The 21,343-nt window shown below is 46.7% G+C and overlaps 2 protein-coding genes across 2 annotated transcripts; one reads left to right on the forward strand and one right to left on the reverse strand.

Annotated features, from left to right (window-relative positions):
• On the forward strand, nucleotides 1–13,797 carry LOC100546034 (tetraspanin-18-like). The gene is made up of 5 exons (XM_019615568.2): nucleotides 1–84; nucleotides 5,420–5,518; nucleotides 6,754–6,933; nucleotides 9,268–9,351; nucleotides 9,974–13,797. Exons 1-5 carry the CDS (start codon nucleotides 16–18, stop codon nucleotides 10,019–10,021), a joined length of 480 nt encoding a protein of 159 aa, XP_019471113.1. The 5' UTR covers nucleotides 1–15; the 3' UTR covers nucleotides 10,022–13,797.
• A 102-nt stretch (nucleotides 13,798–13,899) lies between these two features.
• Nucleotides 13,900–21,337, reverse strand: TP53I11 (tumor protein p53 inducible protein 11). Its single transcript, XM_010711391.3, has 6 exons — nucleotides 20,980–21,337; nucleotides 19,879–19,937; nucleotides 19,330–19,378; nucleotides 18,822–18,918; nucleotides 17,910–18,011; nucleotides 13,900–16,940 (listed from the first exon to the last, which is right to left on the reverse strand). Exons 1-6 carry the CDS (start codon nucleotides 21,106–21,108, stop codon nucleotides 16,807–16,809), a joined length of 570 nt encoding a protein of 189 aa, XP_010709693.1. The 5' UTR covers nucleotides 21,109–21,337; the 3' UTR covers nucleotides 13,900–16,806.
• Between the last annotated feature and the right edge of the window lie 6 nt (nucleotides 21,338–21,343).

The following is a 21,343-nucleotide window of genomic DNA, read 5'->3' on the forward strand; positions in this document are numbered from 1 at the left end:
TTCTTCTAGTTCTTCATGTTTATTTTGTTAATCTTCCTGGCGGAGCTTTCAGCTGCAATTCTGGCTTTTATCTTCAGAGAAAATGTAAGTATCCTGTGGTGGGCAGACTCTGAGCCTTGGTGGGATTGTACTCAGCCGGAGGATGGCATTAGTACCTGATTCATTTTACTGTAGCTGTTTCAAATACCTATAAATCTGCTTCCTTACTACCTTCAGTCTGCAGAACTGCCAGCAATGCTAGTTAGGCTGGCATGTGCAAGGTGGATGCTTTATGTACAAAGGATATATATGTTGTGGGACTACTTAAATCCTGAAGACTTTAGTCTTCTCAATTCCTTCACAGCCAAACCAGCTGCACATTCCATCAGGGAAAAGTTTTGCAATAATGTTGCATTAAGGTTAAAAGCAACTATTTTCTTTTTGCAATATAGCATGTGTTCACTATTAATATTAATAGTGAAACCTCCTGTTTCCCCAGCAGAACCAATGTTTCCTCTGTCTGCAGTGCAAAAACTCTCTTGGGCATTGTCTAATATTTCTTCTTGAATTTTCATGTTCTGACAGTTGCCAGATTCCTTTCAATTCTGCCTGCAAGATATGCCTCCCCGCCTGCTCTGACTGAGTCTCCCCTGGCCCTTCTGGAGTCCATTCAGGGTTCTTTTTCATGTAGTCTTGCTCACAGATTTCTAGTCCTTCTCTGTACAGCTTCGTATGATGCAGCCTTTTTCTACACTGCTGCTGAGCATATTGTTAAGTGCCCATCATCCCTCTCTTATGTTAGCAGTAAGCTTGGTCTCATGTTTCTCTGACTTGCAAGAGTTTGTGGCTTTTGAGGACAACACACACACAAAGAGGAACTGGGCTGAACAAGGCTCATCCTTTCCAAGGCAGCTCAATTTCTGAAATGTGACTCTGAGTGACGGCTGTGAAAAGACATCAGCTAGTAACAGTGGTCACTGGTAACTTAGTTTTTATTTTGTTTGTTTGGTGCCTGCCACTAGTTAGAGAGCTTTCAGCACCTTACCCATACTGATCATCACAGAAATGTAATGTGAGCAAAGGAGGACTTTGTAAAACAGTGACAACTATTTTCATTTTCTTGAGCCAAGATATACTTCTAGTTTTTTTCATATAAAGAGATTTTGATAAGCAAAGGATTAAGAATTATGAAGCTCATGATGAAGTGATGTGCTGGTTGTGTGGTAAGATAGTCTGGGAAGAGGTGGAGGAGGAATTTTTCCTCTCTTTTTTTCCTCTCCTTCCCCCTCCCTCTTTCTCCCTCTCTTTTTATTCCCTTCCATTTTTTTTGCCCTTTTTGTCCCCAAAAGCCAGTGGTCTTTTGTCTTTGCCTCAGATTTGAAGAGTTGGGAAAGAGCAGCACTTGGTGCACAGTGTGGGATCTCCATTACAGCTCAGGCTTTGAGGTTGTGCCTTTGTGGGAGTAGCTACACTCTGTAAGTTGATTTCAGCACGGGAGGTCTGGTGTGCTCTGGTCATTACAGCTCTGCTATTAGGAGGTTTTAGGGGATTCCTTTGTTACAGCACGAGCCTCAGACCGCACACATAGGAAGTCTGTGTGCAGCACTGCCCTGCAGACCCAGGTACAGTGTTTGTGGAGGAGATGCAAGCGATCCCAGTAAGTGACATGTGGGGAACTTAGAGCAGGCATGAGAAACTGGACAGGCACAATTCCTCCTGTGTGTGGAGTGGCTGTGCCTTCTTCCCTCAGCACAAGGATCCTGAAAAGCCTTGTGTTCTTCCAGTACCATGGCGGCCATGGGATATGTGACAATGTGATGCTCGCAGATAAGGTCACAGTGGTTATTCTAGACTTCTGTGACATCTGGTGATGCTTTGTGAGTCAAAATCTGAAGGAGAACGAACTATTTTATGTTTCCTGAGCTTATCTCCTTGTCTGCGTCACCAGCTTTCCCACCCTGTCAGAATGACTGACAGGAAAGGCAGAAAAGGGAGAAATGAAGGATGTCAGAATCCCAGCAGTTGGAGATGTCTCTACTCAGAAGTTAACCTCAGTCTGAAAATTCTTGTGGTTTGTCTTCTCTTAAAGGTTTCTTCTGTACAAAGTCTCGCTTTGCTGTTGCTGTGTGTTTTGGTAGTGGCTCCTCTGGCTTGGTAACTACTAAGAACTAATGTTGTTGTCATTGCTGGTGTGAGGTGTGAGGCTAGATGGCTGGACAGAATGTCTGTGGGGACAGAGGGTTGAACTTTCCATGACCACAGAAAGTCAGGATCCAATGTGCTTTTCTCTTCCCTGTGTAATGAGTTATTTTTCAAAGCTTGCAGTGGTAAGTGCACATTCCGGCAACCTACATTTTCTGTAGAGCTGCCGGATGCTTTCCTATTGTGGTGACTGCACCAGTCCCTTTGGCTTTGGCCACACAGGGTGTATAAAGTGAGACAACAGGGATACGCTGTGTGTACTTTCCAGATGATGCCTTGGTGCAGCTTTCTCTTGTGTAGTTTTACATGCAAACTAGCTCCCCAACACTCAGAAGAGTTAAATTATTAATAGCTGTGGGAGTAAGAGAAATTAAGACACAGAAGGGAGGAAAGAGATGTTTTCTGCAGAGATTGGACATGAGAGGAAAAGTCGGTGAAGCACAGCATGGTAGTGAGGTGAGTGAAAGTGATGTTAGCAGTAATGAGCTAATATGCCATGCAAGACCTCTGGGACTCCCACATTATTGCTTTAAAGCAATCTCTGAAGAGGAAGACTGTGGTTAATCGAATGTGGGAGTACCAGAGTTTCTCTTCCTTCATAAAGAAGATTTGGGGCAGCAGAGAACCCTGTTTTTCAATAACACTGGTTATCTCACTCTATAAATAATGTGAACAGAGAGTCATCGCTTAAAGTCCATGGAAGAGAGATTTGACCTGTACTCAGGGTTTGGTCTCCATGTGCCCTGCAGAGGTATGGATGGGAAGAGCTGTGGAAGGTGCTGAACTCCTTTTCAGGCCTTCTGTGTAACAAAGCTAATGACCACACCTGAACTTTGTGTGGCTGGGATTGATTCTCTTCAAAGTGTGTTTGTGCTTGAATGACTGTGTCCATCTGAGAGATTTGGAGAATTGCATTAGCAAGCAAGAAAGCACAGGGTGATAGGGACAGGTGAGTCCAGTGGCAGGGCTCTGAACAGACTCAGGATGTTTGCATTTTCATCTTCAGTTTTGACACTTGAAAGACACATCGCTTTGGTTTCTGATAGCTCTGTTTCCTCAAACATGAGGGAAAACTAAAGAAAACGCACAGTCTGTCCCTAGGTTGACATGTGTAAGGTCTGTCTTACTGACTTTTGTCCTACTTTGTCAGCAATTTACCTTTGCTGATTGATTCTTAACTTTTTTTCTGAACTTCACATCCTCAGGACAAACAATTTAAGAGCAGCAAAATGGAATCAGTCATTTCCCTGGCAGACATACTTTTCCAGAGCTAGGCTTTGTTTTGGGCCAAGTCTCATAAAAATCACACACAAACTCTGAACAATTTCCTCTGGGATTGCTGCTGTCAAAATAAAGGTTTCACTTTATATTTAAATGACTCTTTTGTTTTAGACCCAGCCAAAGGCAGCCGGCTGGGATTACTACCAACTGTAATATCAGTTTCAAAGCCTGCACTTCAGAAACAGACAAGCATCAGAAAAATGTGCTGCTGTCTCTGCAAGAGAGGATACTGGGTGGGTGAAGTATGTTCTGAGAGGGAAGGAAAGGAGAAGACCGAGGACATGTTTCAGCATCTTCAAACCTAGGGCACCAGATTCCCAAAGGAAAATGCTAGTCCTTCAGTCCTTTCTGATTCTCTGGTATTTTAATAGTTAAAAAAAAAAAAGTTAAAATCTGTCTCATAAAAGTGATTTAGGAACTTAGCGGCCCATCTAATTAAAAAGTAATGAGATTTAGCTCCCTGTGCCATTCAAGTCTTTGTGACGGAGTTCTAATTAGTACTGATGCAGTCATTAAATTTTGCCTTAGTTTGTATCTGCAAAAAAGAAATCAATATGAAGTGGTATTCTGACTCTTAAAGAATCGCAGCAGCCATATTGGCTTTCCTTGAGGTTTGTGGTATAGCTACAAAGGAAACGGTCAAGTTTGTGCTTGTGCTTTTGTGGCCACCCACATGTCTCATACATTTGAATGTGTATGTATTTCACATAGTGTATCAAGAACTTGAAACCAACTTGTAGCAGTTTGTGTTAGTGCGTATGCAATGCAGTGTGAACAACAGGGAGGGGGAAAAAAAAAAGGCTCTTTCTCAGGCAGCTTAATTCCCAGTCCAGCAAATATCTAACACAGGAGTAATGCTGTATCCAGCAGAGTCCAACCCCTTTCACCGAAGCTTTATGCTGGTATAATGGTGCCTGTGTGGATCACAAATCAGAAGGTATTTTAGACAAGGGACCACACAAGTCAGAGCCTACTGGGAACCTGGAGAGGGGAATGTCTTGAAGTTTTCTTCCTGAAGTGATAGAGAGGGCACAAGGTTGAATCAAAGTACTCAATTTAACAGGACTTTTAAGTTTGCATGGCTACAGGTCCTCCAGAGAGTGATCCTGCGTAAATGTAATTTCAAGGTGTCTAACTGCTTCAGGAGTCTCTGAGCAGAGATGTTGGTTTGTTTTTTCTATTTTACTATAAATGTAAGCAGGAGTAAATTAAATTCCATTAGTTTTTATCGTTGACCTTAGGGAAAAAAATGTTTGAATTATCTAAACATTGGAAATATAAAAAGGTTTTTTTCTTCATGTGTGGGTGAGTTTAGATACTCCAAAGCATTGTCAGAGCAACAATCTCTTCTCTGATTTGTGAGTTGACTTCAACATTTTGCATTCATTCCGTGTGTTTTAATTCTTTTTCCTTCCAAGGAAATTTAGTGTTTGGGCTTCATTCTGCTTTCTCACACATGAAAGTAAATTCAGAGTTCCCCTGACATTAGTTGGAAGTTAACTGGTTTGAAATGAAAGCGAGGGAAAATCATGTCTTGATTGCAGACTTCAGGAAGCGTAGTAAGTTAAGCTTTTGGACTTGGACTTGAAGATCTTTCTAAAATCTACTTTAGTCATTTCAACTTATGAAACACTTTCAAATATCAATATTAAAAAAAATAAGCAAACAATATCCATCAACCTTTAAACGTACACATTAGCTTGCAAATATAGATATAATTTGCTCCCTGATGCTTAATGAGCAGTTTTATTGAACAAGTACCAAACACCCTGGGCACAGTAATGGTTCAGCCAGTGGCTTTTCCCACGTGTCTCCTCTGAGGTCTGCAAAAAGAACAGAAGCAAACCAATCAAACCAACCAACGCCCAGTATTCACAACAGGGAAGTTTGAGAAGTGCTTCAAAGAGAGATGTTGGCAGTAACCCTTTGCATTCCCACTTGTCTCCGTGTGTTTCAGCTGACGAGAGAGTTTTTCACCAAGGAGCTGAAGAAGCATTACGTGAGGAACAACGACACAGATGTCTTCTCCTCCACCTGGAATTCTGTTATGATCACGGTAAGTCAGGCCATGCAGTCCCACGCTACTGGTGGTCAGCTGCCATTCATGCTGTGCTCAGCCGACACCTCCTGGCTCCTCCTGGCAGTGGTGGGAGGGAGGTGACCGTTCATTGGCAGTTGGGTTTTCCCACAACTAACTGCTTCTGTTGCTGAGAGTAACAGTCACAGTGACTATCACCCACTGTGGTTTGCCGTGCCCAAGGATTTGAGCTGACTGACTATGTCCAACTCTAGAACTGGATACAGAAAGCTCTGAAGCTGCCTGTAACAAATGGGCCAGAATCTCCATGCATTTACCCTAGACACATCACTTTTGAGACTACTTCAAACCCAGCCAACAGCAGCCAGAACAGGTGCTAATTAATGGCTTCTTATTACCTGTGAAATGAGATTGTAGGTGGCAGATGAGGCAGGAGTGGCCTAACAGAATATTTTTAGCGTGTAAACAGTCATCATCGAAGTTGTCTTTGTTATTATGGACCCAACCAGCTGGATTGAAGATCAACTGTGTTGCTGGCATTGGAGTTTTTATTATCTACTACAAATTGTTTGTGCCTGCCTGCTGCAGAAAGTTGTGTGTGCTTGTGTTTGCATGCACACTTTGTGCCTGGCACAGCCCACGTTGTAGCTGTTCAGGAGTGAAGAGTAGGATGTCAGATTCTGCAGACAAAAAGTCATTTTTAATCTTTAAAGAAAAAGATGACTGCTGCCCTTCATGCTGATTCAGGACTTCAATAAAGACATTTCCTTTTGGTGACTGAAAGGAGACAGAGTATGACTTGAATCCTTAAAAAGGACTTGACTTGAATGCTAAATAGAGAATTTTCTTGGATCACCTAGCAGTGCCTTTGAGCAGCAGCAGTCTTGGTCAATAGCTCTGGGAAGAATGAGCACTCAGAGCGTGGATTGCATCGCTGGCTCTTTTACAGACTTGTTGGGTGATCTCAGGCGAGTCATTCTGGATGCACTCCAAAGTCCTGTGTAGTTCATGGCAATATTCCCAATGGTACCTTAGAGTCTACTGTGTGACATGGGAACAGTGGGACTTTATAAAAAGAGGCTTTGATGAAACAGAAGCTCCAAGGTACAAGCAATCCGCTTCCTTGGAAACAACAGTTGTTTTGTCTCTGCTTTGACTAAAGGTTTGATCCCTGCAAAAATAGGTCTGTGGAAGATTTCTGGTATCTCCTTTGAGGCCGAAGTGTAAACTCTGTCTTCCTTTCTTCTCTCCAGTTTGCCTGCTGTGGAGTGAACGGACCGGAAGATTTTGACGCTGTCCTTCCACTTCCACATTTGCCGTTGGAAAAGACTATACCAGAGGCTTGTTGCCAGCGAAAGCTCCAGAGCCGAGAAGGGATGATTGTTAACAGGCAAGCCTGCCTCGACGGCACAGAGAGATTTCAGAACCGGCAGGTAAGGGCAGCCAGATGGCTGGAGAAAGGGCTTCCCAGCAGGGATGGCTGTGGTAGCCATGGGTTACCTACCCATGAAGGTGGCAGGTTATGCCATTCTGACTGTAGCTGAGGTTGTAAGTGCACTTACACTGTTAACAACTTTTGAAGTCATGGATAGGTAATCCTATAAATCCCCTTTCATTGTGTGTACTGTTAAGTCCATGCTGTGCTGTATCAGCAGAAATAGATTTTCCCAGGGGTTTAAGAGGTGGAATAGAAGTTTTATGTCAAGTTTTACTGTGGCTTTGAAGGTTAGTATTGTCTCTGACAAGTTAACTGACAAGCCATTGCAGGTCAGTGAGGATGGGATAGAATTTGCTCTTACTGGCTACTGTAGGAGCTCCACTTTAGTTTACAAAGGCTCCTCATCAATACTATATTCAACCAAGAGATTGAGGGTTGAACAGCCACAAAAAAAACTGTGTCTATTTCTCAAGAAAGAGGTATGTTGGAAATCTGTGTTTTTCTGCCCTGTCACTGTTTAGAGTAGAAAGAGTGCATTTCTTTGGACAGGTTTCTTGACTTGGCAATTCTTTTCTATGCTAGACTGGAAAAAGGCAACTCAGAGTAAATTCACTGACATTGATACTACCAGCACCCAAGTTTCCTTACGTTTTCCCCAATACCTGAAGTTTCAGAAACCTTCTAGCAAAGTTCTTGACTGTGTTTATTGCAGCCTTCGCAAGCCAGCTGAAGTCTCTACTGACTTGTATGTATAAGCATTTTCTCTCCATGCTAACTAGCAGTCCTGTTTTCAGCCCTTGATAGCAGATTGTGAAAGAGAGTAAAGGAGTTTGGAAGCTGCGGGTGAGCTGTTCCTTGTCAGGCAGCTGGAAACAGTTGGCAAAGGCACGCTGGGTGAGAGATCATAGCAGACAGCTCCGTACTGCATCTGCCAGGTCTGATTGCCATGAATTGATGGGGAGAAGTGAGAGAGAAGAAAAGATGACAAACAGCAAGGAGGGGGAAAGAAATGCATTTTGAGAAACAGGGATATAAAGCAGGTTAAAATTTTTGCTTTCCTTAAGTGGTGATACTGAAGCCTCCCATTTCTATGGGAAGAGATGTTTTTTTGTGAGCCTTTGTCCTGCACTGTGGCAGTGGGAGAAATTGTGTGCACAGCAAATGTCACCAAGCACCAAGTGAGGCATTTATATAAAATGGGAGAGATGCTCCCAAAGAACTGATGGCTGTATTCAGGCATTGCTGGAGCAAAGTCAGGCTGCTGGGACAGTCCTTGCCACATCTGTACTCAGTATTGTTTTCAGCCTGCTGAGCAGGGCACGCTGAAAGTTGGGTTAAGGCTGGAGTTCTAGCAAGCATCCAGACATCTTGTTGCTGGGCTGGATGTTTTTTCCTGAAAATTGGGCTGAAAACACAACAGGAGCAGAGCCTTGTGATGACGAGTGCTGCTGCCCCAGTCATCTTTATTCCCTGGGTTTGTGGCATGAATGAGTCTTTTCTCTTTCCTTTGCTTTCTCCTGATTGCTTCACTCCTGGTGAGCAGAGTCTGACATCAGTATGTAACTGTCATTGCCATCTGTACATTTCAGATATTTTCTTTTTAGGTGAAAAGAAAAAATCAGGTGACTGAGACATCCTAGATAAATGGATGGGACATGTGTACTTTTAGTGAGCAGGAGAGGTACATTTTTCATCAGACAAAAACCAGTCTACTTTTCTCTTTATATGTGACCTATTGTCAGAAATTTGCTAGTGGGTTGGAATTTTAGGTTGAGAAGTGGGGATTTTAGAGAGAAAGAAGGCCAGGATAAGCTGGTGATTTCCTGAAGCACCCTGAAAACTTTGCAGAGTGTCTGCCTGCTCTTAATTGTATAAGCAATAAGAAATTACATTAAAGCCAATGGTAGCTGTGCTGCATAAACGGAAGGATTATAGTAGTGCATGGCCCCGAGTTCTTCATTACATTAATTCTCCTATATCCAGAAGAGCAGGTATTCATCCATGCTCTTGCAGAGAGAAGGGTCAAAGAAAAGGTCCTAGTGTGTGAAATAGCTGCTGGCTGTGACTGAATTACAAGTGAAGAATCTCCTGCCTTGGCTTTAAATAAATAGCCTGTATCCCCAGTCAGCCACAGCTGCCTGTCATGTGCCCAGAGGGCCCTTTCCTTTGTGCTTAGTCTCTTCCCTTTGCAAAGGCTCTCCCCTGCTGCTCCTCTCTGTCCTGCAAGAAGTCACAGTTCCTCCTGCTCAGTGAGGGCTTGGGGGGCTGTGCTTAGAGAACAACTCCTTGTGTTGCTCATGTGCATCTCACTGTGTTCTGTCCCTCCTAGGGCTGCTACACTGTGATCCTGAACTCCTTTGAGACCTACGTGTATCTTGCAGGAGCCCTGGCCATCGGAGTGCTGGCCATTGAGGTACTGTTGTGTGATCATAAAAGCAGTGTTGGTGGGTGTCCAGCAGCGAGACAGGGAGCTGCTCCTGCAGAGTGCTAGCAGGCTATCCACTTGCGGTTTTAATCGCCTAGAAAGAGGCGGGCACTTGGTCCCTTGCCACAAGAGGCAGGGAAATAATCTCTGTCATGAACCTGCAGTGCCGCCTCGTGTTGGCCAAGGCACAGAGTTTGCAGCTGTGGTACTTTGGCCACAGAGGCTTTGGGAACCTCACTGTGTGCCCTAGGGCATGATTCTTATTCCCGTTACAGCTGCATCCCAGCAAGCTGACTCCTATGGTTAATGTGCTCCAACTGCCTTTGCTTTAAAAATTTCAGTTTAGAGACTGACATTGTACTGGGCTAGGGGCTTCTCCGTTATCATCCCACATTAGCTCTTTGGTGGTATTCCAATGGAACGGGCTTCCCCCAGAAGGATGTTAGATCTGGAGAGACGCTGGGTGCTTGCCTCAGTACCCATATTTTGTAAAGGAGAGGGAACTGGGCATTGCCCCCACGAAGGCCCCCCTGCACCATTCTTCTGGAAAGTGTAGCTCTCTCTTACTGTTCTCCGTTTTATTTCTTCCCTCTTCTTTCCCCCTTCATAGCTGTTCGCCATGATTTTTGCCATGTGTCTCTTCCGAGGGATTCAGTAAGAGGCACCCTGTGGACCATCGCATTCCCAACATTGGAATGATGCTTGGAAGAAAGAAGGAAAATCAGACGAAACACAACCTGAAAACACACAAGAAACTTTATTTTTTTTAACAAAATGGGGTAGGGGGGAAAAATAGGAGGGAAAAAAAAGAGGGTTGTAATATATGAATGACCAAAAGGATTGTACTTCAGGGGCTGGAACTTTGAGGTGATGTGCACTACACTGTACACCGGACCCTTGCCCAGAGCCACCCACAGCAGCTGTGGAGCAGGAGCCCAGTGCAGCCACTTACGCTATGGACAGATGGAGCCTACGGGGAGGATGGGAGCACAAGGACAGCTGTCCCTCCCACCTGTCAGTGCAAAGCCGTGCCTGCCATGCACAGCTTCATCGTGATTTAGACAGCAAAGGACTGAAGAACAGCAACCCAGGGGCAGCAAGGTTGCAGCAGGCAGCGATGTTGGCCAAAGTCTGGGACTGCCCAGGTGGGTTTCCAACAAGTGGTGCTGGTGGCTCATCTAAGAAACAGGCAGTCATTGCTTGTGTGATTCTGGCTTTAATTCCCAGCCACAGAGTGAAAACTCACATTCTTCCTTGTATGTAAGCTTTGCCCCTGTTGCCTGAAACTTGTCAGAGAAGTCAAACACTTCAGGCAATCTGGCTTTTCTCTGGAACCCTAAACGGGGGCAGAGTGGTCTCACTTAAACATGGGACTCATCCAGGGCTGGCTGATGGTCAAGAGTTTGAGGCCTGCCTTTCTGATTTTTCCTTTTTTGTTCAGTGTTACTGGGAAGAAAGAAAAAAAAAAAGAGCAAGTTCCCTGCTGTGTTCCTATTCCCTGGGAAAAATGATGGCTCTGGTCAAGAATAGCTGATTCTGCTGCCTTCCTGAAAGGGGAGGTAATAGTGTTTAATACTTGTCAGCCTTTGCCTTTCACTTCATCCTTGCAAAAACCACTCTGTGGTGTTGTTATTAGTATATGACGGCTGCTCTGAAAGTAAAGCCTCCTATTGTATTATATTTGCCCACAAAGACAGAGGCGGATGTTGATAGTATGGCAGTAGAGGTTGAACCTTCCCATCAGTATCACATTATATATTATTGGTATACAACAGATGGCAGGAGAAGGGGCAGTTTGACAGAATGGTGTCAGACATGCAAGTGCATATGAAGCAAAGGTGTGTCATAGAATTCATCCTTGTGGAAAACATGGCACCCATTGACATTCATCAACTTGCTGAATGTTTCTGGAGACCAAACAGTAGATGTGAGCACAATGAGGTGGTGGGTGGTGCATTTCAGCAGTGGCGACAGTGGGCCACCTCCACTGGTGCAGATATTTATGAGCGTGGCATGCAGGCTCTTGTTCATCGCTAGTGAAGGTGCACAGCTAATGGTAATGATTATGTTGAAAAGTAGTGATTTGTAGCTGAGAATTTGCTCTATCAAATACTGTTATTGTGCTCTTTGTTGTAGTTTCCATGGAAATAAATAGGAGGCATTACTTTTGGAGCAACCTATGTATATTTGCAGTGGATTCCTACAAGCTTTACTGCTCCAGCAGGAGTTCCAGGCATGGTACATGATGAGCCCGAGGTTCATCAGCCACTCCCATGCTGTTTACCTTATGCTGTCTCGTGGTCTCATTTCTGCTCTGGGGATTTCCCCTGAGGCTTTCCCACGGGCTCATAACAAAAGCATCAGGTCAGGATTGTTCTTGTCTGCCTGTTAGTTGAGAGCGTTTCCTCCCTTAAGATAGTTTGATGTTTTGCCGATTGTTATCTACTTAATCATTTGGAAATGAACTTGAGAAACATGCCCAGGACTGGATGTTGGTCAGAGATATTAAGGTGGAGCTGAGATCCCAGGCAGGATCTGGGAGCATTCAGTGTGCAGCTGCTGTGACTACTCCAGCTGCTTCTCCAATGTTCATGGTCATCGACAAAAACAGGTCACTGGTTTCTCTCCTCTGGAAGCCTCAGCCCCTGTTGGCTTTGTCATTCCGCTGGTTGCTCCCTGACTCCAAACTCCCTCCATCTGGAGGAAGATGGAAGAGACTGCTTTTTTCTGTTTAGCTTATATCTCTTTATAGTCTTAGATTAAGGAGCACTTTTATATAGGGTTAAACCAGTCCATCCAAAAGCGGTAGCCACTGCCAAGGAAGGAAAGGGGGAAGAAGGCAGCAGTGAGGAGCCAAGCAGCAGCCTCCTGCCTTGGCTTGACAGCAACAGGTATGCTTTGGCCACTCCTTACACCATGGGGTCTGTGTCCGCCATGCGGATGCAAGTGAGTGGATGTGCAGGCTGCAAGGCAGGAAGGAAAGCAGAAGAAAGAGTGGTCCGTAATAAACAAAGATCCTGGCTAAATATCCTTGCTGGAGAGCTGGGATACAAAGGAATGGGAAAGAGGCCATAAAGCTTTTCCAGGCTTCATTTGAGAAAAGCAGGAGAGAGCTGGGGCAGGTAGAGCAGCAGCCCACCTGCACTGCGTCAGCATATTCCAGCAGGAGAGTGTGAGGCCAGGATTGCTGAGTGGCCTCAGATGTTGCATTAAACTTCATGGAAAGCTTTTCTGAGTGGTTTCCCTGTGGACCTGTATTTAATGATGCATTTTAGCATTAAATTCTGGCCTGTCGTTTAATAAAGGAAAACAGTTTTGCTAGCCAAAACCAGCAGTATTTTCACTAAACAGCAGGTGCTGCTCTTAAAATAGGAAAAGTCTGTTGTATCTGCTGGTCGTGCAGGAATGGGGCACTGCACCAGAGCCAAACTCAAACAGAGGAAAGGAAGCGTAACTGCTTCAGGAGCTGGTGTCAGTGGCTGTTCTGATAGAGCCACTTGCAGGGGAGGAACGACGCCATGAGCGGAGATGGCAATTTGGATAGAGGTGAGCAAGAGAAGCAGAAATACTTCAGAAGACTGAGGTAAGATCGCTGCAGGCTTATTTCACTTTGGCCTTCCCAGTTCTATACTGTGTTCTTTAGTTTTAGCTCACAGCCTTTCTCTCCCTATCACTTGCCCTTATACCTTCAAAAGACCCTTTATTCTTCTAGTGTTCTGGTCTTTGTGCAGTTGTTTCCCCTCTCTTACCTTCTCTGATTCCCCACCGCTCTTTTCTGCATTAAGACTTCAATTCTCTGCAGCTGTGCCGCTGGGAGCACAGCTTGAGGTCACCGCAAAGGCCAGGCAGCACATTTAAATGAGAAATGGAGATCGTTGTAGAGATAAGGGCAAGCCTGAGAGTACCTGTGGAATAGGCAACAGGCAGAAGGAGTTGATTCCACGGGTAGTTAATGAACAAGGGAGCACAGAAGGCAGACTCCTGTTATATGGCAAAGCATGTCAGTTTGTTGTTTTTGTCCAATGGTAATGTGGCCACCCCCCTCTGTTGTACAGTAGTTTTTCTCTTTTCAGAGGAGTAGGAAGGAGAAGCAGCTGTATTTTGTATTTGTTTTTAGCAGCTCCGGTGAATCTGGGGGCTCAGGCTGCAGTCGCTGCTGGCTGCAGAGCAGAGGGGGCTGTGGCTGCCTGGCTGCAGTGCGATGAGCACAGCCTATGCACCTTGGGGGGAATAGTGGAGAGCAGCCCCCCATCCCTGCCCCCAGCTGTTATTTAATGCTCAAATGACTGTCACAAATGCCTGGGAAAAGGGCTGCGTGTGAAATAATGATGTTGGAAATCTATTTTAAAAGAAAAACCTGTAAATGTTCTTTTTATTAGATAGTGGAGCTAATTTATCCTGTATTCCCTACTGTAATGCTTTTTTATATTGAAAGGAATTTTTTTGGTAATATAAAGCAGAACACAAGGCTGAAGCACTCTGCACGGTTTTTGTGTGCGTTTCTTAAAAAAAAAAGTAAAAAATAAAAGAAAGATATTGTGACAGTGAAGTGAAACGGCTTTAATTTTCACTATTTGCTTGGTGTTAAGTACAGTCACTTTCTTACCAAAGGGAAAAGAATAAAGTCAGTTACAGCAGCCAAAATGAGGTATAAACTCAAGTGTCCCGTTCTCCCCTTCCCCCCAAGTAAAAACCCTTGACCAGAAAGAATTGGCCAGCTTAGGACAGACAGACAGACAACCTCTCTTTTGTCACCAGCTCCAGTTTGCCAGATGGTGGTTAGGCGTAAATAAGGCGATGCAGAGAGTTCCGTAAATGTAAGCTTTCTTCACCCTCAAAAGCGAGGGCTCGAGGAATGCAAGGGTTTGGTTCTCCCCCATGGAACAGGGTCAGTCCTGCCTGTGCCTGCTCAGAGCACAGCCCTTGGAGAGCACGGCCTGCAGCCCTGCCCGGCGCTACACACATGCAAGCACGTGAATTGCAAACTGTCCCTGGGGAGATGACGTCAGTCCAAAGCTTTTCTCACACTTTAACAGATAAGGAAACTGAGGCCAATGGAGATCTTCTCTCAGCACATCAGAGCCTGAAGTGATGCCTCAGGCTTTTGATCCCAAGTTATGTATTTAGTTGTCACCTGCAGCCATGATCCCAGCACCGCTATCCTTAGGGATGCGGTACAAAAGCTTCAACATTCCCTTCCCTTTTTCCCCCCAGTCTTTATCACTGATGACAAACAAGCACACTCGTTTTCTGGCAACACTGCAGATAGACATCAAATGGCAAAACCAGAAGTGGCTCACTGTTCTAAGTCTTGAAGAGACAACAGGGAACTAAAGAAGAATCTGACCTCATCTGATCTAAAGCTCCATTGGAGAGCTTTCACGGTACCCCTATCTTCTTTAACCATCAAGAAGTCTTAAGAAAGCTGCTTTCACATACATAGTGCACTGACTCATTTCTCTCACCTGCTAGTTGGCATTTCCAGGTATCCTGATCAGGCAGCCAGCCACAGCCCCAAAGTCACTACGCAACTAAGATCCTCATCTGCTGCCAAAGTGAAGGGAAGAGGACAGCATGAAGAAGGCTCTCCATTTCCTCTTCTGTAAGATTGCTCTTAGTTTGGTCAGTTTTACTTGTTTTTTTTCCTAGAACCACTATTTCCCACCCCTTAAACCCAACAATCAGTCTGTGTATACATTCATGTGACCAAAACACAAAGACTCACGCTTCACTTACCTATACCAACAACTGCAGCTGCAGCACTGGGCTGCATGCACTGTGCTGCCCATGCGGCCAGTGTGCAGGGTGGGAGCACAGCCAAGGCTGCTCTTAAATAGAAATTTTAGTTGCTCGCTACCCTGTTTTGGACTTGTTGAAAGCAGCTTGAAAGTAGGAAGCTCTGGCATTCAGCTTGCCTCTGCCTTGGATTAATTTGTAGAAAGAAGCTGCAGTGTTTCCTGGTTCAGCTACTCCCAGTGTTCTTACCTGACACTTCGCATGGCCAACACATGCAATCATCCAGTGTTCCAACACCAAGGCAGTTGCTTCTAAACGCCAACAACACAAACACACCATACAGTAACTACCCGCTAGCTTCTTCTAACTCTATGAAGGTACCAGACAGCAAACAGCTGTAGCTCCCTGTCTCACCACTGATCTGAGGTCTGCTGGTCACACAAGCACTGTTTGTGTAGGCATCCTTCTACTGGGACTTTGGGATGTCAGCTCAGTTCTAGGGCTCGCTTTGATCCTGCCAGCAGTAGCCTGTAAGTCCATATCCTGTTGCAGCCCTTCTGGCTTCAGTCCCACGTGGAACAAGAATGCAGCCTCCAGCTGTGGACAGGGATAATCTACAAGGAAAGCACTAAGAAGTTGGGCACCCAATGCTGTTAAGCCCAGGAGATGTGGGAGAAACTGGCCAGTGAACTCTATAGCACATTCAGTCCTTTGCTAATTGACAGTAATGCCTTCATATGCTGCTCCACCTGTGCTGTTCTTTGTAGCAGTTAAACAGTATCCTAAGCACCTCAATGGGACAAACTTTGGTCCGACAAGCTCACTGCTTTCACAACAGACTCCAGTTCCCCCTTAACTGAAGCCACATCCCCTCTGCCTCACAGTCGCCACTACCAAAACTACTGCAAAACCGCAGCTGTAAGAAGTGTTCTGGGATGAAGGAGATGGGATGCCGGCATAGGAACATCATGAAGCATCCTAACCAAAGGGATGTCTCCACTCAACAGGCTTTTTTCAGTAGCTTCCTTTACTTCTCACCTAGTACAGTTCAAGCTGTGCCACTGTTCCCAGTGCTATCCTTACATGGGGAACAAGCAAGGAGTTTCTTTCGCTGCCTCTCCTGCCAAGCTTTGCAAACACCCAGTGCAAAAATAAAACCAGGGCTAGCACCTCCAGCAACAAGGGAAGAACAGCTGTCTGCAAACTCAGCAGCACTGACCCTCAACAAGCTCCCACCCAGGCAAGCAGTCAGCACGTGCTAACAGGGACATGGGCCAGGCACACGAGGATGCATGCCAAGAGGCACGTGTGAGACTCACCGAGGAGAGCAGACAAGTCCTTCACTGGACAGAGATTTGGTTTCTTGTTTTGTGCTTTGTTTAAGGGTTTTAGAGCCTGTGATCCCATCAGCCAGTTCTCCAGGAACCTGGCTCCTTTCCCTGAGCCCCCCTAGGCCTCCCTGAGCCCACCTCATGCTCTTGCCACCTGCAGAGGGGCTGCTGGGGGTTCCACAGGATACTGCTCTCCCCACACATCACCTGACAATGCCACCAGCACCGGGTTACACACTGATTCATGCCGGTAAGTGGAAAAGAAGTAAATCACTTTATAACAAAAAGGAACTAACAAAAGAAAAGTTATAATTATAATGCAAAATTACCGACACAAACCCCCCTCCCACCCTTCCCATGACAAAAAGCCCAGGAATTAGACTTTCTTGGGACGGCGTCCAACTTGGTAATAATAATAAATGCTGATGAGAACAAAGAAGACTCGGCTGACCAGGAGGAGTACAGCACCCGTGGCCATTCGGCTGCTCTCAACCAGGGAGATGGTGGTAACTGGAAGAGAAGGAAGGAAATTAGGCAGAGATTGGTAGAAGAAAACAAACGCAGTGGCACATCCCTGCTTTCTACTGCCCTCTAACGTAGCTTCTTGGAGAGACCTGCAGAGCCTTGAGAATGCAAAAACCTTTCCACCCTCACACATGCAGCAAACCTGCAACACAAGTGCTTAGGTAGATTGATTTCACAGCCTTAACATTAGCCACAGGTACACAGGGCTCCCATTAATAGGGGCACTTCTCTAAAGGTAGCTCTGTACAGACACAGCCAGCCAGTCTGATGCCTGGACTCAAGTGTTAACTATGGGATCTATTCTTAAGCTTGCTTTGTGATTCGACCCCTTCAGTGCTGATAAATACTTGTCAAAAGTGGAAGCGCCCATAAGATATGCATGGTCCACTCCCCGTTTCCTGAGCATCTCTTTTCTGTTACTAACACAAGCTACTTTATAACGCAATTAGTGAACTGCTAATACACACATTACAAAAAGCCTTCAGTGCTAAATATAGATATGCCCCCCAAAAAACAAGCTGAGCTATAACACTCTGTTTTGGTAAGACTGGACCTCCCTCCCTTTTTATGTAGGTTACCACACCCTCTTCTGGTCAGCCCCAAGATCACAGCAACCCTTCCAGGAGGTGACCTGTGCTGGCTGTAAAGGCCTAGGTAGCAATTGGATGAATTGGCAAATAAATGAATTGGCATCTTCCCTTCACCTGGGCTCCCTCTGGTGAGCAGCCCGAGGCAGAAGCTACCCCCATGGGGAATGAAAAGGGAGAGGAGCTGGCAGAGAAAATGTAATCTCTGCCTTATCTGGTAGAGCAAAGGAGCCCTGTGTAACGCCGGCTGGACTCAGCACAGGGACAGCTGAGCATATGGTGTTAGGCACAATCCCTCTTGCCCACCCTGAGCTAGAGGCAGCCCACAGCCCACCCCATGCTTCTTCCTCTGGTCTCAGCTGCTCACCCAGGAACTGCACGGCAAAGTAACACGCCTCTGTCAGCAGGGTCCAGCGGATAATGACTTTCTCAGCCGTGTATAGAGCGTTCCACATGATGAGGGAGATGCCTGCCAAGCAAAAACAGCACAGCTGCTCTGAGGGCCAGGGAACACCAAGACAGGGCAGCCCACCCGCCTGCTCCAGGTGAAGTATTTCAGAACTCAGCCAGCAGCTGTGCTCCCCTTTGCCCACTGTGGCTGCTGCACTTCCAGCCATCCCCACGAGATGCTGCTGTAGCCTGCTGGAAGGAGGCAGCCACCAGCCCACCTATGCGAGGGCATCCCAGCCCTGCTGCCTGCCTTCCATCCTAGCCACCTCCCCAAGCATTTCTTGCCAGCACCTAGCTGCCTTTTTGCATCAGGCACCACAAGTTGACAGCCTCTAAAAGGAGACTGGGTGGGTGCCCAGCAGCTGCATTGTCTGGTAATGCAGCTCAGGAGCACAGCAGTCACAGGATGCCATTGTGTATGGGAACTGTTGAGTCACAGCCTGAACCACTGATTGAGCACCTGGGGAAAGGACCCTGTCAGCCCTAGCAGCACAGGTGAAGGCAATTCAGCTGTGTGACCTGAGGGGGTGGAGCCTGGCTGCACGTCTCTTAGACCTCATTTAGGGGCTGATGGTGACTAGGAAAGGATCTCCAACCAGAGACCCTTCCTTTGTGGAGTTTTCCCTGGAGCCTTGGACTTCAGAGACGGGTGAGCACTTTTACTTTGTAATACCATTCCATCAGTGCTAGTCTCTTTGCTACTATACTCCTATACCCTATAGTATACTATACTGTGTTGACCTTTCTGATTGTAGCACACCCCCTGCCCTTGTTCTCCTCCTGCCCTCTCACCCTATTGTTCCACACCCAATGCTGGCATAGCACTCACTGAGGAGGGCTCCTCCATAGAGACGGATGGGAGTCTTGCTGCTCACCGACTCCTCATTGAAGATGGTATCGTAGAGCTGATCAGGGAAAGCCAGGGCCTGGAGGAGGAATGGGAGAGACTCAGCAGCACCTTCCCAGCTCTGTCAGAATGTGCTATCTCGGGCAGAGGGAAGTGGTGCTTGATGTGATCAGAGCCCTTGGCCAGGAAACTGGAAATTAAGGAGGTGCGAGAGATAACAGTGTGTCAGCTGCTCACTCTAAGGCCAGTTTCTACGAGCAAGGCTGTCGTGCCTTGTGTGGTTTACGAACCTGCTAATGAAAACTGGAAATGGGAACAAACCGCCAAGGGCACTGCTGGCAAAACTCCTTACAGAGTTACAGCGAGGGCAAAGGCCTCTCAGGAGAAAGCACTGGTGGTTGTAGAAGGCAGAGAAAGGGGAAGAAATGGCTGAGGAGCCACACTGTGGCATCCAGGAACTGGTGGTACCTAGGCTGCCGCCCTCACTTACCATGATGGCCACACCGGAAAACATGACGGCAGAAACCAGCTGCCAGACCCTGCATGGAAGACAGAGGACCTACAGTGAGCACAGAGGCAAACATATCTCTCCTGCTTCTCAACACCTTCCTGACTGTCTGTGTGGTTATTAGCCATTATACTCCATCCTCATGCAGCTGAGGCAGTCACAGGTCTTCTGCACAAGGATGTGGGCCCCCTGCACACTGCTAGTTCCAGCCTCACTAGCCAGGGAGAGCTGAAATCCTGCCCTGCACACACACAGAGGAGGGAAGGGACTCTACAAAGAGATCAGGGAGCACCTCTGGCCCTGTACAGCCTCCACACCTTCCAGCTCCTGTCAAGAGACCAGAGCTCATGTCCTTCAAGCTGTTCACAGGGGAAGAAAGCTGGACCAGTTTGGCTCTGCAGCCCTGAGAAACCCCTGCAGGGGGCAGTAAGGCTATATGGCAGCAGAGCTGGTGTTGGGGATAGGGCTGGCAGGAAGAGTGTGGCCAGGTGGTCTCTGATGGGCCAACTCTGAGGTGTCCCTGTGCCTTACCTGAGCCCCAAAGGTTCCCGGACAGCAAACTTGATTTCATTTCCCAGGACTTGACTAATCTGAAATCCAAAGAAAAGGCACAGGGTGACTGAGGAGACCCTTCCCCAGCCTTTAGGCAGATTCCTCATCCTAGAGGACACACCTTAACCCCAGGTGGGAGTCTATCTTCAAGAGGTCTGATAGGAGGACAAGAAAAAGGAATTTCTCTACAATCCCTTAGTCCCAAAGCCTGCTGAAGACTGACTTGATTTTCAACAGGGTCAGCCTTCACTGCTCCTGACCAGGATCAGTAGGGCTGGGCCAGTGTTAACTTCTGTTTCTCACTGCCATGTAAGTAGGGTCCTGCTTCTTCCCACTTGTAGACTGTGATCCTCACTGATGAACCACCACAGCTGCAGAGGCAGAACTGCTTGGGAATTTCCCCATAGAAAGGAGGTGCAGGATGGTTCACAGGAGGGCAGGAACCAGGCAATGCTCAAGAGGGCACTTGGGACAGGGCTCTTGAGAGATAAGCCCTTGCTCTCCAGCTCTGGTATTTTGCTAAAACAGATTGTGCACATTCATTTGCAATTCGGACCTCTTCAGAGAGGCGCCACTTTGTTTCTTGAATCACTGCTCCAATTTGCAGGGCACAGGTACTGGTATGTGATGAGCAGCGTAATTGGCTGTGCTTTGCTCTGCTGGTACTGAGCTGGATAATGGATGTCTCAACAATAACATTTCACCAATGGATTAAAACAACTTAAAGGCAGAGCTCAGTACATTACTGTGAAAAGTGGTTTCAGGCAGCTTTTGTGCATCCACCAGGCTACACTGCCTGGCCCTGCTAAAGGGCAGCAACAATCTTGTCGTGGCAGCCCTTACAGGGCAGAGCTGGTAGTTCTAGTTTTGTCACAGAGGCTGCAGAAGACAGGTGTTGGGGAAAATAAAGTGACAGTGGGTTTTATCCATGTGCTTTAGTTACCCAGTGGAGGACACTTCACAGATTTGCCGGCTGCTTCCCTGCAGCAATAGCCTCATTGCTGCAGGGAACAGCATGGAGCACCCGAGTGTGGGACCAGGGACATCTCCCTACACTGATGGTGACCCAGTGCACCTTACCTTGGAGCGATGGACCTCGCCATCATCATCCTCGCCACCAACCCCCAGGATCTTGCGTGTCTTCAACCTGCTCACCAGGTCAGTCTGGCTATGTTTCTTCATCAGCGGCGGGGGCTGCTTGGCCGCCATGGCGGTATGTGGGCCACAGGCCTCCGATCCGCTGCTGGGAGAGCTGAGGGGAGAGGCCTGAGCCACACTGGCTGGGAATGCTGTGGGGCCAGGCCCCACGCTTGCAGGGCAGCCTGGGGTACAATTCTCCTGCTCCCTGGCAGAGGGAGAGCAACTGCCTCCAGCCCACGGAGCTCACAGCTGTGAGGCTGTAGGAAGCGTTTTCACATGAAATCTCGCAGGGTTCAGAAAATAA

The sequence above is a fragment of the Meleagris gallopavo genome, chromosome 5 (genome assembly GCF_000146605.3).
Source record: "Meleagris gallopavo isolate NT-WF06-2002-E0010 breed Aviagen turkey brand Nicholas breeding stock chromosome 5, Turkey_5.1, whole genome shotgun sequence".
Classification (NCBI taxonomy): domain Eukaryota; kingdom Metazoa; phylum Chordata; class Aves; order Galliformes; family Phasianidae; genus Meleagris; species Meleagris gallopavo.